Below are 15525 nucleotides of genomic sequence, written 5' to 3' on the forward strand. Positions count from 1 at the left end.
TTGGTTTTGGATACTCCTCAAATCATTTGTTTGCTGGTTTGTTCTTGTTTGGTCCTTCACAGTGGGAGCCCGAGTTTCAGTTTTCTCTTCTTATCCTCTCACTTATTTGAGAGCAGAGATTGACCCTCACCTGCCCACAAAGCTCCTTTAGCTCCCTCTCCTTCGTGGGTTGTGCTCTGAAAAACTGAGAAATAAATAATCTCTACATTCCTTATTTAACACTCCAGGAATGGGACCACGTTAGAATAGGTGTCTGCTTCATTTTAAAATGAAGTTATTGTTTTGTGAAGTGCATCTGTGCTTTTCAGAGGTCATGAAACATAGAAAACGAAGTCTGTTTATCAAAAGGGTGAGGCATGGGCTGATGTATTTGATAGAACAGCCTGAACTCTGTTTATTTGACAGTTTATTTGACAGAAAAGCAAATGAGCTTTTAAGAGTGGAGAAAATAAACTTTTAATGCACTGCACAGAAATTATATTTTAATTTGCAGATCACTTTTAGATTCTTGCAGTGTCCCTTAAAGTCATGACTCTGTCAATATGAAAGTATAAAAAATGTTTTTAGCTGAAAAAGGAGCAATTTGCATGCTCAAGAGCTTGTTGCTTGCAATTATCAATCCATATCCAAACACAATTCTACAAAATTCTGTTTAAACACTTACAAATGTCTGCTCTCAAATGAGAATTTGAGAGTAAAACATGTAGCTCTGCATTGTAAATAATAACAACGAGCTATGTAAAGAAATGAGGGGACTATAAACAATTCAGGATAATGAGAATTATCAAATTGATTTCCAAACAATTCTTGAAACAACTTTAGCAAAAGTTTACTTTCATCAGCAGCTACAGTACTTCTATGAGAAGATGCCAACATTGTAGTGGATCTTGCATTATATCTGTCTCTGGAGGGCTGAATAAACTCAACAGTCGTAAGAGAATTATGAGGGTTTTATGATGGCAACACAGTGGAGAAAACACAAAAATAAAATTAAGTAAAAAAGGTTTGACTAGGAAAAAAAGAGAAGAAATACAAGGAGATACCAAACAAAAAAAGATATGTAAAGTGAAGTTCACAGAGGTTGATTGTTAAAACTGAAGAAAATTACATTATATTTTAGATCTTGTTGGCTTTTAACCTTTTTTAAAGTCTCTTCAGCTCTTTAATGCTAAAGGAAATAAAAACCTCTTGGCATTTAATCACCATGAATTTTAACTCCATTGCTTTGTCTGCATGTTAGATAATTGAAATGTGAATTTATATACCGTTTTCATCTCTAAGTTACTAAGTATAGAGTGAAACAGATTCCAAATAAAATGTTGCTTTCGGGCCTGACAATTCTGTTGTTGGAGGGAAGAAAACAGGAAAGAATCTGTAAGAAATGCTCCTGTATTCACTCAGAGCCTCATTGCTCCTGCTTTGCTTCATGGCCCTTTTTACTTCTTGTAGTAAAGCACCAAATGAGATTTTTATAATGTATTTTATTGTGTTTTAAGGATCAAATTAAGTTTGACAGGTTCCTCAGAGGAATTACTTTTTGGGTTTGTTTTTTTTTCCCTACTCTGTGGTGGCTCTTTTCGCTGCTGACCTCTCCAATCCCTCCCAGTTTTACAGGACATTGTTAATGAAGTGTGTACAATATTGCTGGGGAAGAACATGCCATAGTGATTTTTCTTTATTCTTGCAGCGTGTTTGATTCCATCTAGCAGCTGCAAGCCCCTTTTCCCACAAAAGAATCTGATTACTGAGTGTGATTAAAATGAATTTTTCTTTATATGGCACAGTGTTTTGCCCAAGTGAATCAGACAAGCACATGTTTTTCTGAAATACTTAAGGTTGTAAAGGCACAATCATCACAAGACTTTTTATTTACTATTGTTCAGCACAAACAGTGTAGAGTGAAAGAAACTAATGAGGTCTTTGATAATCAATTCTTATCAGAGATGCCTTGGGCAGAATGGGGTTTTTCAATTATCATCAGTTGTTCAGTAGCTGTACATGGGCTTTTATTTTTTTTTTTTTCATCTAGAAGTGCTGATTTTATTTTAAGAAAGATTAGCCTACATTTGAATGCTTGAAATTAAAACTGTTCCCACTTGGACTGGTTTGGTGACAATTGGCATTATTTCCTCCTGCCTGATTTTACATGTGAGCACTGTCAGAAAAACCTGAGCTTTGGGAGGAGGATCTCACAGGCAGGAAACCTCTGGCACAAAGATGTTTGGAAGGATTTGGGGTCAGGATGTTTGTTTTTAACAGAATAGAAGATGGTTTTTGTGAGAATAGGAGGGAGGTATGCTTAGAGGAGCCTCTAAGGAGATGTTATTTCCAAGCTTTTTGGAAGAAAGTTCCTGTTTAGTGAGCAGGGGGAGGCAGGGAAAGAGCCACTGAGATTTGTTATGTAAACAGCTGCATCCAAATATTAGCTCTGGCTTTTAAAAGGGACCAGTTGGACACTGAGGAGTTTGGGAAGTTGAGGCAACAAATTTGAATTTTTGTCTTTTTTTTCCATCTCTGCTGCTTGTGTCACAGAAATAAAGATGTTTTCTTATGGAGTTTCTTTTGCCCCACAGCTGTAATTATTGAGGAAATATCTTTGGTGGGTGATAGGTGTCCTGAAAAAACAAAAGCAAACTTTGCCATGTAACAGTGGTGGTTCACAGCAGATTATTAATATATTTGTGGTGTTTTAACTTCTCTACAGAGCATAGTCAAATGTCTCTGAGCTCGGACTTACCTTGAGCTGACAGAAGTCATTGAGGAATTGTTACACCTTTAATTAAAGTATAGCAGAGGAAAGGGTCAGTTTCAAGTGCTCTAACACTTCACTTTCCCCAACATTTTTAATTTATTGTTTTTATTTAGAGCTGTCTTATAAACGGTCTAAAGCTGATTGTAAATTAGTCTCTATTTTCTGTAAGGAATAATTCATAAACTGGACTTTTTAAACGTTTTCCTTCAGAAAGTCTTCCTGAATTCTGGAAGTAGTGTCACTGAACCATCTGTAAGTTGGAGGTGACAAGGAGAAATACATATAAAAGCAAGCTGCAGCTCTGTGTTTACAGAGAGGTGAGGTGAGACTGCTGAATCCTGGAAAAGTTGTGTTCAGTATCTGGGAATATTCCTAGTTCCCTGCTGCTGTGGAAGGATGAAGCTTTATCCCTTAAAAAAAGAACTGTCAGGACTGTATGAAGTTTCCCTATCTTTCATGTAAAGCACACTTGTATTCACTTCTGGCTCTGTTTCATGACTATCCTAGTATGGAAAAAGGGGAAACAGGGCGAAAACCTTTTTCTATTCTATTTCTAATCTATTTTATTGGTGGTTTTAAGACCTATGGACGTGTCGGGTGCGTTTGTAAATGGCAGAGCTGTGCAGTTTTACCCCACATCAGGAACTACAGCTTAAAAATATCTGGATGAAGTCAGGGGTGGGTGCTGGGGGCTACCTGAGACAAAACAGAGCCTTCTCTTCATCCACCTGCCCACATCGTTGCCTTTGCATCCCGAGCCTCTGCGGCCAGAGAAATGGGTTCCATGGTTTGAGCTCAGTGAAATCAAACACGAACAACTTTGGATTTCCATGTGCCAAAAGGCAGGACAGGCAGCAGGACAGCAGTTCCAGCTGCTGCTGTGGGAATATTCACAGCAGGGGATTTGTTGTGACTCAGAACTTTGGTTCCAAACTTTCCTGAGGAGCTCAGTAGTGCCTGTGTGTGCAGTGAGGGTCCGTAAGGCAGCTCCACTAACAAATGGAGCAGGCTCTTGAGAGTATTAAAGAGTGGATTTATATTTCAAGGATAAATATTACTACAAGGTAACCTCGTGTTCTCTTACAAAGAGCCAGGATTCTCCAAAAATTGTCACATAGCACCATCTTCTGAGCACAGCCTGAATGGCAAACCGAGCCTGAGCTGAGCTGGGGTCTCGCTCAACCCCCCAGTGCTCAGGGCTTTGCAAGGACTGGGGCAGGAGAAAAGTTTTATTCAATTTGCTGAGGAAGAGGACTCATTATTAAGAGATGGATCAAAGAGTGTCATGTGTGCCCTGAGGGAAAAAATCATGGGCAAATATGAGTCAGCTCTAAGGAAATCCACACTGAAATATCCCATGTGGAAAATGTAGTATGTGTGAACCTGTCAGGGAAAAAATCTCATGTTGCTGCCTGGATTGAGTAAATCCTTATTAAGTTCCTATAAACTCTGAATATAGGCTCTTCACTCCTTGGTTTGTACAATTTGAAGACACCCAGAACTGATCAATTGAGGTTGTGGCTTAGTGTAGCTGTGTTATGCAAGAAATTAAAAATTATATTCTCTCAGGAAAATAATCTATTTTTATTGTCACAGCTGTAAATAGCTCTAATACTGTTTTTCTCCAAGTATCACTGCTAAAATTGTGGGAGGGACTTGTCTGGGCTTATGGTCTTGGCCTAAAGGTCTCCCACTAGACAGAGACAGGGTTAAGCTGCATCTTCAGCCTTTCCCAGAACTGATTTCATGGGTAAGTGGTATCCCTGCTCCCCATACATCCTAGTTACATAAAATATCATTGCTACTGGAGTTCATGTAGAGTTATCACCCAAACCTTCAAATTCTCTTGCTTTCCTTCCTTCCATCTTCCTGTTATGAGCCAAATTTCCTTTTGTGGAGTGCTGGTTTCCTTTCACATGGTTTTTCACTGCTGTACAAATAATATGGAAAAAAACAAAACAAAACCCCTAAAGTTCAGTACTAAACCCACCATATCCTTTCCATCCTTTCCCTTTTCCCCCTACCTGTATTTATCTTGGTGTTGTTTCTATAACAAGATGCAGCCTTAAAGTTAAAATTGAAGTGCACTTGTTGCTGCAGCCTTGCCACAGAAATGAGACACAGACATGCAAATATTCACATGCTCTGCCTCAGAGATTGTGGCTCGTGCTAGGAAGAGCTAATGAATTTATGAAACTGATAAATGGAGCTGCTTTCTGCAAGCTAGAAGTGTGACACATTTTTTCTGCCTTATGTTGTTTTTTACATAAGCAAACCTCATGAAACGATTTCTTTAGAGAGCTGTAAAGAAATGCATGTGTTCTAATACTCCTTCTGAGCCTTTATTAAATTACAGAAATGGCAGGGTGTGTTTTCAGAGATATTTAAGGGGATTGTTTATATCTAAATGTTTTCCCTAAGTGTTTCATGTCTTGTTTACTGATAGAGCATTTAATAAAACTTGCAAGCTGAGGAGGGGACAAGGGCATGGGAGTTCTGTGTCATCTCTCAAATATTCTGTGTTTGGATTAAGGTACTATAGACTTGAACAGGTTTTTGGAGATGAATTTTTATTTCTAGACCTCTCAAATGGCTCAGGAGCCATGGCTGCTTTCTCTCACTTGAGGCTTCTGCCTTCTTTTTCCCAAGAAAACTTCAAATTCCCTGCCAAGGCTCAGTGGGTCAGGCCCATTGGCATTGTCAGTCTGTCCTGATGTGCCTCTTGCCCATGTTGGCATCAACTGCACATTGTTTGTATAATTTTTATGTTGGAATTTTAAAAATGAGCTTTCAGTACCACTGTTTTCCGAACACATGAGGCTGTGCTGGTTGCTGGCAGCAGAGATGTGCTGTTTTAGGAGAAAAGCATGATTTAGAGCCTGGGTGAAAAGCATCAGTGACCCTCTCCCTGCATCCACACAAATCCTTATTCATATAAAAGATTGCACGTGGCTGCTGCAGGACCAAAGGAGGATGGCAAAGAACGGCGGGGAAATGTTGGAATTGTTATTATTCACATTTAAAAGTTAGTGTTTGCTGCAAGAAGATGCTCTGGGTAGGTGGACAGGGAGAGAGGAACAACACCCACCTCCCCCTCCCCAGTGCCACTGGGCAGAATCTCTGTCTGTGCTTGGCCCCTTGTGTTCACTTCAGTCTTGATCTGCTGGGAAATTAAAATATTTCCTTCTTCTGATGTGACTGCTGGAACCCGTTAGCCCATTTAAGGTTTATTCCCCATTTACGTGTCAGGGAGGTCTTTGTGAATATTTTGTTATTTTAGAGTACAAAAATGAGATTGATGCTTCTGTGTCTTCTGGTTTTGAAAGGATGCAAAATAAAAAACACACAGTTGTTAAAATATAATCCAAATTTTCTTAGCAGAGAAAGTAAAGTTTATTTGAATGTAGCATGCTATATATAAACATAATTGATTTTTAAAGTTAAAAATGTTCTTCTTTTTATAAATATGCTTATGATTTTTTTTTGCTTTAGAGGCATTCAATAGGTTTTAATACTATAAATTTGTTTTAAAATAGCATATTGCTAAAATCTGAAACCACAGTATTCTATCAGGAAAGTTGGCCTACACATTCAGAGATCTTTGTCTCTGTCCTGAATTTTCTGATACTGACAAAACAACAACATAACAAACACTGAGGTGCATACTGACCAAATATTGTGCTTTACAGCATAGAATATCTTACATACATTCTTTTTTTTCTAGAATACACTTTCAGCATTTGAAATTATAAAAAATGAAATTAAAGCAAAACAGTAGAAATTGGCACACAAAAAGAAGATATCATGCATGTGGAATACAATGTGCTGTTTTCAGGTGATCCTTTTCCTGTTTGTTCTTGATTTTTATAATTCCACAAATTCCAGGTAGAACATAAGCATGTTTACAGAGATGGTATCCAATGTCACACAGTGGGAGTGGTTTATTCCTTACCATATTTCTACTGTACATGAGAGAAAGCTGGTAATCTTCAGCTGAGGTCAAAGATTGTCATATCAATATGATATAAAAATTTCATTTTGTAAGTTATATTCAAGGAATGTAATTGTGTGATTGTTTTAAAATTTGATGCATGGTTATTATCCCAAGAATAGTCAGATGAGTTTAACACATACTGACAGATAGTTAGTGGGCAAAGAGAAATCCATGAGTAACCTGACACACAGAGCAGCATTAAAATATCACAAATCTATGCACTGAAAATTATTGCAAATTATATTATTATGTTTTGACAAGAGAGATTTCTTTCTGTTGGCACACAATAGGATAAAGGTACCTCAACCCTACTATTCTATTCAATACACTGCTAAAAATGGATATTCTGTCACAGTTCTAGCAGTGCTGGATGGTCAAGAACAATCAAATTATCTGATTCTCTGATTTGATTTTGATTAATTTCTGAATATAGAAATTAAGTTGCTTCTGCAGAGAATATTCTGTTGACAGCAATATTTAGGAGCAAATATTTCTTTTTGTGCAGCTCCCCAGTGGAGGTGTTTCATAGTAATTTTCATGTACTTAAAATATAAAAGCTTTTTTTATAAACTTCAGCATTCCTGACAACATAGAAAGGAAAAAAGTTTTTGAAATCTTATACACATCTCTCACTGCTGCAAATTATAAATAACAGATACACTTTTGTAACAAACCTGAACCATTCAAACATTTAAACCGTTTTACTGGATTTTACATATTAGGCATAACAAAGTAATTCACTTCTGCAAAGTTTTCTCATTTTTGTGGTGCAGGAAGACACTTCTGTGCTGTAATGGTGTGATGGCTCATGGATAAATATTGTCTGTAAGGGAGGGCTGCTCAGGTGTGTGCAGTCTGTACTGTCCTGGAAATGTTTCTTGACTTCTGAGACTCCACTCAGTTCAGTTTCATGAAAATTTACAGTCCTCAGGGCAACTTCACAACAACAACACATGCTCCAGCCCTGCCAATGTTGACAGGAACTTCCTAGAAAGGGAAAGAAAAAGGAAAAAGGAAAAGGAGGAAACATTTTTAGTAGCATGCCATGGATAGGACAAGAAGAAATTACTTTCAGATTAATAGGAGAGCAATTTGTTTATTCAAACTGATGTAATGCTAAAAAAATTAGGTTTAACTAAGGTGTGAAAACACAATCTGGGCTTAAATAAAAGCAAAACAGTAGAAATTGGCACACAAAAAGAAGATATCATGCATGTGGAATACTATGTGCTGTTTTCAGGTGATCCTTTTCCTGTTTCTTCTTGATTTTTATCATTCCACAAATGTAATTCCTCATACAAATGTAATTCCTCATACAAATGCAATTCCTCATACAAAGTTGGCAGTTTTTTCCACAGGCTAAAATGGAAGCCACAGCTGTTTTTGACTTCATGCCAAGGTCTCTGAGCCCCCTGCCAGGGTCTGGAGCCAGCCAGGGCAGCCAGAGGGATGTGCTGGACTCCGGCACAGGAAGAGCCCCTGTCCTTCCTGAGGATCACATCAGCTGTGCTCCAATTACCTCTGTCCACTCATTGTTCTGAGCATCGTAGGACTCCACGGTGTCCAGGTAGGAGTGGCCATCGTAGCCCCCCACTGCATACAGCCTGTCCCCCAGGGGACAGATCCCAACCGCGTCCCGGGGCACGCTCAGAGGGGCCACGGTGGTCCAAGCATCTGTTTTGGGGTCGTACCTAGGAAGTGTAGGGATCAAAATCAGAATAATGCATGGTAGAGACACGTTTCAGATTTAAATTGCTGATATTCGCTTGTTTTCTCCTGAATATCCTGCTGATGTGCATTTGTTTTCTCTAGTGGCTAAATCAAAAACTGAATCACATCTCAGTTGTACTCATACAACAATGAGTACAACTGAGTTGTGATTCAGTTTTTGATTTAGCCACTAGAGGGGCCTTCAAGCACACAGAAAATGCCCCTGTTTTCACTTTATGATTACAATCTCTCCATTTCAATTACATTAAGCCATCAATATATTTTAAGCACAAATGGGAGCTGAGGGGATGATAGTATGGCCACCAGTTTACTCAGCAAAGTTAATTCCAATAGTTTATCATTTTCTTCTTCCACAAAGCTTTTGGTTTTCTGTTTATTGCCAGAATTAATGTTTTCAGAGAAATTTACTATAAAAGAAGTTAAATATCTTGTGTAGTAGCTCTAAGTTTCTCACATGAAATGAGAAATGTGTGAATGTGTGGCTGCATCTTACATTAATATTGATTTGACTTCTATTCCAATATAAATTGCAGTGAATTCCAGGTAATTCCTGCTTTACCCCATCTAACTGAAAACAGAATTTGGCCATTGCTGTTCACAGCAGGGTTTAACACCACTCAGTTTTCCTTTCTTTACCCAAAATGACAAGACTCTGTGATATTTCTTATATTTTTACAACTTTTATCAGTATCAGTCAAATTACTGGAAGGGCAACTGAAAAGTATTTAATTCCTACAGCACATGGAACAAGCAGCCTAAAACTGAGTTCTGGCATTTAAGAAATAGAAAGGTCAAATGTTGAATTTGTTTCAGTACTTCAGTTGCTTTTACCTGGCTCTTAGGTAGCTCAGGTAGAAGGGAGGAATTTGCTGCTGAGGTTTAATTCTTTTGTTATCACAAAAATATTGGAAATCAGTTATTCCTGCTCAAAATATTATTTCAAAAGGGCATAATATATTTTACGAACACAACATTCCAATTGTGAAGAGAATTTATTCTAGATTCCCTTCCCAGGATGTAAACAGAAAAGGAAAAAAGCAAAATCATTTCTTACCGCTCTACGCAGTCGGAGAGGCGGGAGCAGTGGTTGGAAGCGGGAGCATCGTGGCCTCCCACGGCGTACAAAAACCCGTTGTAGGTGGCCACACCAACACCACCTCTCCTCTTGGACATGGAGGCACATAAACTCCACTTGTTTGTGTGAGGATCAAAACACTCCATGGATTTCAGGCAGGAGCTCCCGTCTCGCCCACCAACTGCATACAGCCTGGGAGAGCAACCCACAAACAGAGAAACAATTTCAGTCTTTATTCTCCCACTAATAAGATTCTTATCTGGCTGACTTCACTCAGACCACTTTAAAATTGTCATTGTTTGCTGCACCCTGGAACTTCCTTTGCTCAAAGGCAAACATGTTAGATGAAGTTACATTCTTCACTTCAAGCAGCCACATATGAAAATGAAGCTTAAAAATTCATGTCAGGTTCTCCAAATGTGAGCCAATAGTAAGAGTTGAATTGAAAGATGCTGCATATGTTTGAAACACATGGTGGCATTCCATGCTGTGGTTTAGGGAAACAGGAAAAGGAGAAGCATTCTCTTGGTAGGAGCGCAGCAGTAGCACTGTGATGGACATTTGATCTCCTGGTATACCAGAAATTACATCAGCAGACTAACAGACGTGATTTAAGCCCTGCTGGAGACAGTTTGTATCAGCAATGATTGAGAACAGAGTCAGGATCAGGCTGATTTCCTCTTTGACCAAGTGGTTTCCTGCATGTTGTTGCTGTGGAAGGCACCAGGAGGAGTTTCTGGTGGAGTTTCTGCTGAGAACATTTCCTCTGAGGTACAGCAGGGACCTGGAGAGGCACTTCTGCCTCTCTTGGACTTCTGAGCTATGATTTGAATCCTGCCTTGTATGAATGCAAACCCCCAGCTTACATTTACAAATATCCCTTTGCTGACGTCTTTGTTTCTGCTTTTTATCCTTCTCTTTCTGGGAATTTGCAAAGTGCTCAGGGGAGACAGTGGCAAAAGGTTCCAGGTAAATGCAGTTGTCTGTCTGTAACTGAGTGTTCCCAGACCCTACAGACTGCTAAGAGCTTCCCACAGGGTTAAATAAGAAATGTTGGCTCAAACCATATCTTCCATAACCTGAGGTTTTTTACAAGTTTTTTTAAAGATGCACACAGTTGTCTGCTCCCATGTAAAAGGGCTTGAGTGGCTTTAACATCTTAACAGAATGTTTAAATACATTAACACTTGATTTTGTGTGTTTAAGCAAGAGATAGAGAGTGCAGCAAATCTGGATAGGATAAGATTTATAAGAGGCTGTTTATTTCATACCTAATTAATAAACTCGTCTTCTTTCTACTAAACACACCATGCAACTTCAAGGTTTTAAAAACTGTCTGTGAATTTGTATGACAAAGGAAAGACTTTGTTTCCATAAACATTAAGTCTATTTAGACACAATGTTTTAAAAGTGTTAACACAAACTTGGAATATTTTTTTAAGTAGCTGATTTTATATCCCCATATGTTATATTCTAGGTAAAATTCTGATGTGCATGTGATAACCTTTTCACATTGCTACGATTTAAAAGGGCTGAAATGTTTTTATAACCTGACTGCAAGCCCTCAATCAATTTACCACACAGAAGAGGTGTCGGAATCTGTGGTATTGATGATTCCGAGATTGTAGAAAGTCTCTGTCTTTCTGCCCTGCTGCCAAAGCAGAAGCCATAATTGGTCTGTGCTGTTTCAAGGTTGTTTATTCTGTTTATCTCTAACATGTTCTGCTGCCCTGCCGCAGCTCTGTCCTGCAGGGCAGCGTGTGGGGCTCTGCCCTCAGTGGGATGTTACAAACATTAAATACCACAAACTACCTGTGCTGGATTTACAATAATGTGCCAATATCTGTCACCTACGTTGGACAGTGTGTCCCCAGCCTGAACCAACAGAAAAATGCCAACACCACAGTGAAACATGGAGGGCATGAAGAAGGAGAAAAAGGACAAGGCACACCCAATTTCCTCCATCTTGTCCCCTTTGAACCCCTAATCTAGAATCCTAAAATTTTACTTTTGCACCCCTGCCATACTTAATTATTACTTATATCAAACACTCAGAGGAAAGGCTTTCCTTTCTTATTTCTACGCATTACATTTTTCTCTTTGTTTCCTTGAGGTCATTAATAACCATGAGCCTGAGAATAAAATGTAAGAAGCTGCGTTTGCAGGGAAGGAAGCAAAGGAAACCCCAGAGAGAGGTTTTCCTGTTGCCTTACTTGCTGTTGAGCGCCGCGACCCCGACGGTGCTCCTCGGGGTGGACATGCTGGCCACGTAATTCCACTGCCGAGCCTGCGGGTCCCAGCGCTCCACCGTGTTCAGGTAGCTCCAGCCATCGTGGCCACCAACTGCATACATTGGTCCTTCAAGCATTGCTACTCCTTGGGAGATAGAATTAGGGACAAATTATCTCTTGGTTTCAGTGACCAGCGGTGATCTTATTCCATGCGTTAATTCCCTTTATGCAGATAAGCAATTTCAGCTGGTATTAAGCGATCTGAAAGCCGCCTTTTCATTTGGAAGAATAAACAGAGATAAACAAGCACTTCACATACAGTTCTCTTCTAAATAACCATTATCTTTTGCCAAAAGATTATAGGAAAGCTGCTTTAGTTCTGATGTTCTCTTCTTGGACTTTTATCTCTTTCACTTCTGGTGACCTTGCTCTGAAACACATTTGAGTCCCTAACTGGGAAATGATGTTATTCTCCTACAAAAAGGCAAAACTTGAGTCAGGCAATGAAAAATATGCCCAAACCAACAGCCTCTCCTAATTCTGAGCCAGCTGAAGCTCTGTAGTGCTGCCAGCACGAAGCCTGGGTGGGTGGGTAGCTGGCTGTCCTCACCAGCTAAAGCACCACAACATTTTAATGCCTTTTGGATAACAGCTGGCTCCTATCTGCTGTCCTTGAGGCACAGCAGAGCCAGCTTGGCTGCTACTGCAAAGCTCAGTGTGGACAAATCCTCGGCCATTGTGCTTCTCCAGAGAAGGGCTTTGGTGCCTTCCCTTTGGGAGCTGCTGCTGCCCTTTGCTCCCTTTGTTAGGTGAAGCAAATATTTCAATCCAGCTGCTTAAAAGTTCTCTAAATCTGTCTTTCAGGCCTAAATATACATGGCCTGATTTCTTCAAAAGCTCCACAGAATCTCCCTGAAGGTAATGGGGACTGTAAATGTGAGGCGGCTTTGTAAACCAGGCACAGATTGAATCCAAACTTTGGGCACTCCAATTTATGGCTGTGACCTACTTGCTGGGGAAAATTATGCCCCTGCAGTCAGGAATTATACAGATTTCAATGCAAATTATTTCATCTGTTTGGTCTTCTTCCCCTTTGCCACCTACTAGTATTTGGTTTCATAAATTTTCTGCTCCAGCTAGTAAGAACCCTACACAACCCTTTCTCTGTCAAGCAGTGGAGAAGGTGACATGGGCCACAATGGTTTGCCAAATAATTCTGGATCAATCTTCCTCTATTTTCCATAAAAATAAAAATATTATATGGCATTTGAAATTACTGATGATTTCAAGCAATATCTGTTTCTGTAACTTTAGAGAAGCCAGTTTTTTCATAAGGCCTGGGATATATAAATTGTTCAGAAATCATCATATTCTTTCTGTTACAATCTGTAAACTTAGCCTTATTTTTTATAGTTCTGGAAATAAATTCTAGATTTCATATTCATATTATTCCTTCAGTGTGAATAATATTAAGGAATATTATGCAGTAAAAAAACCATAGGTGAATACTGAATAAAACCATAAAATTATGGCAATGGGCAAATCTCTCTTTGAGAAACATCCCCTATAAATATTGCTGCGTGTCACTGAATGCTGTTAGAAGTGTTCTCAGCAGTGCTGGAGTCAATCAAACCCCGCTGTGTGTGCAGGGAGGCATTTGCAGAGGCACAGCCCCTCTTACCCAGGCCGTGCCTGTGCGTTGACATCGGGGGCATCACGGTCCAGGCCTTGGTGACAGGGTTGAAGCACTCGACGATGTTGGAGGTTTTGAGCCCATCCCTGCCCCCCACGATGTAGAGCTTGTTGTCAATCACTGCAACCCCAAACTGCAGCCGCCGGCCGTTCATGGTCCCAATCTGGATCCAGCTGTTGGTCCTGAGGTCGTATTTCTCAATTGTGGTGGTGCCTGTGAAAAACAGAGACAGATGTGGAGGGAGCAGTGCCCAGCAGCCAGCAGCCAGCTCAAAACACGAGTCAATTATAAAATATTGAAATTTTGTGCATGAGGTGTTGCTGGGAACTTCTGTGTCAGAATCTGTGGTATTGATGATTCCGAGATTGTACAAAGTCTCTGTCTGTCAGCCCCACTGCCAAAGAAGGAGCCATAATTCGTCTTTGCTGGTTTTCAAGGTTTTTTATTCTTGCTTATCTATAACATGTTCTGTCTGACCTGCAGCAGGTCTTTCCTCAGTGGGATGTTACAAACATTATATGCCAGAAACTACCTGTGCTATATTTACAATAACGTGCCAATATCTGTCACCTACGTTGGACAGTGTGTCCCCAGCCTAAACCAACAGAAAAATGCCAACACCACAGTGAAACATGGAGGGCATGAAGAAGGAGAAAAAGGACAAGACACACCCAATTTCCTCCATCCTGTCCTCTTTGAACCCCTAATCTAGAATCCTAAAATTTTACTTTTGCACCCATGCCACACTTAATTATTACTTATATCAAACACTCAGAGCTTGTAATTCATCCTGTAAGATTGAAAACTCTTTTCCATGGACAGAGATCACAGCCAGTGTCTCTGGGGGCTCTGTCCAGGGGGGTTCCTGACCCCTGCCAGGGTCCCAGACCTGCCAGGGCAGCCAGAGGGATGCCTGGACTCCCACATGTCCCCCTCCTTTTTTGAACCAAGTGGACTCCCACACTTCTGTTCTCATGTGAGAACTAATGAGAAAACTGCATTAAGGTCACTGGTCCTGCAGTAAGATTTTCCTGAAACCCTTCCTAAGGCAGGAGTTCTCTGCCACTCAGACTGACACTTCTCCACACGCTGGCTCCCACCATCACCAGGAGCCATAATTGCTCCTCTGAGAGCTGCTGAGCACAGCAAGGCCACGGCTCAGTAAGATCTGAGGCAGAATTGCCACTGCACCCTGGAGCTCAAATTCAGCTCAACCAAAGGCAACCAGATGAAGAAAACACTGCTGATTTCTTGTTCCTTGACTGGGATTTGAGACCAGACAAGTGGTTGTTTGGAGATAACAACCACTTGTGGCTATGAAATTATTTTTACAACAGGAAAACAACCATGCAATAAAGCAGAAAAGAAATGTAGGATTTGGTTTAGAGAGCTGGTATAGATCACCTGATGCACTCCAGAAATTCAGTGAAATAAGAGTTTATCTCATGCTGTCTTTTCTCTTATCTATAAGTTTTTCCACAGGCATAAGTTGGGAAAGAAACTACCAGCCCCATCTGCAAAAAAAAGACAGAAATTCTGCTTTTTCCCCTTTATTCAGAGCAGCTGGGTTTCTTTGCCTGTTCTTTCCATCTTGTTATTCTGTTTGCTGCTCTTTGCTTTGATTCTTTCTCATTTATTCTATGCTAATATGTGAGTGCCCCAAAGTTCTCCACTTCAAAGGAAATCTCTCACACTAAGTAAAACACGGGGAAAATGCAGTCAGGTTTAAGTGTGTTCAGCCATACCCTGTGGGCTGTAATTTTTACTGAGGCTCCAAGATTTGAAAGTCACAAAATCTAACGCGGTTTAGGCACTTCCCCATTTTTCAAAATTCCGGTCCAAAAGTACCTCTTTGATCTCCTTTTGATCATTGGAATTTGAGATTTGTCTTGGTATTGCACCTGAGATAAGCACAAAGGCAAAGCTGGCGTTGCCTGGTGTCTGCCTTTATCACAGGCAGTGTGTTCTTGCCGGGGGTGGGAGATGTTCCCTGCTCAGAGCTGCTCCTCCACTGCATCTTCTCTCTTTCTGCTGTTCCTTTATCTCCCA

The 15525-nt window shown here is 40.1% G+C and overlaps 1 protein-coding gene across 1 annotated transcript in view; it reads right to left on the reverse strand.

Annotated features, from left to right (window-relative positions):
* Positions 1-6121: 6121 nt before the first annotated feature.
* KLHL4 (kelch like family member 4) overlaps positions 6122-15525 on the reverse strand; it is a 35224-nt gene continuing 25820 nt past the window's right edge. The window contains exons 7-11 of the mRNA XM_002192409.7: positions 13465-13689; positions 11766-11928; positions 9532-9744; positions 8266-8437; positions 6122-7733 (exon numbers count right to left, since the gene is read on the reverse strand). Coding sequence (XP_002192445.6) covers positions 7674-7733; positions 8266-8437; positions 9532-9744; positions 11766-11928; positions 13465-13689 — 833 coding nt within the window. The 3' untranslated portion in view covers positions 6122-7673. The remainder of the gene's footprint in view (positions 7734-8265; positions 8438-9531; positions 9745-11765; positions 11929-13464; positions 13690-15525) is intronic.

Source organism: Taeniopygia guttata, chromosome 4A (genome assembly GCF_048771995.1).
Source record: "Taeniopygia guttata chromosome 4A, bTaeGut7.mat, whole genome shotgun sequence".
Taxonomy (NCBI): domain Eukaryota; kingdom Metazoa; phylum Chordata; class Aves; order Passeriformes; family Estrildidae; genus Taeniopygia; species Taeniopygia guttata.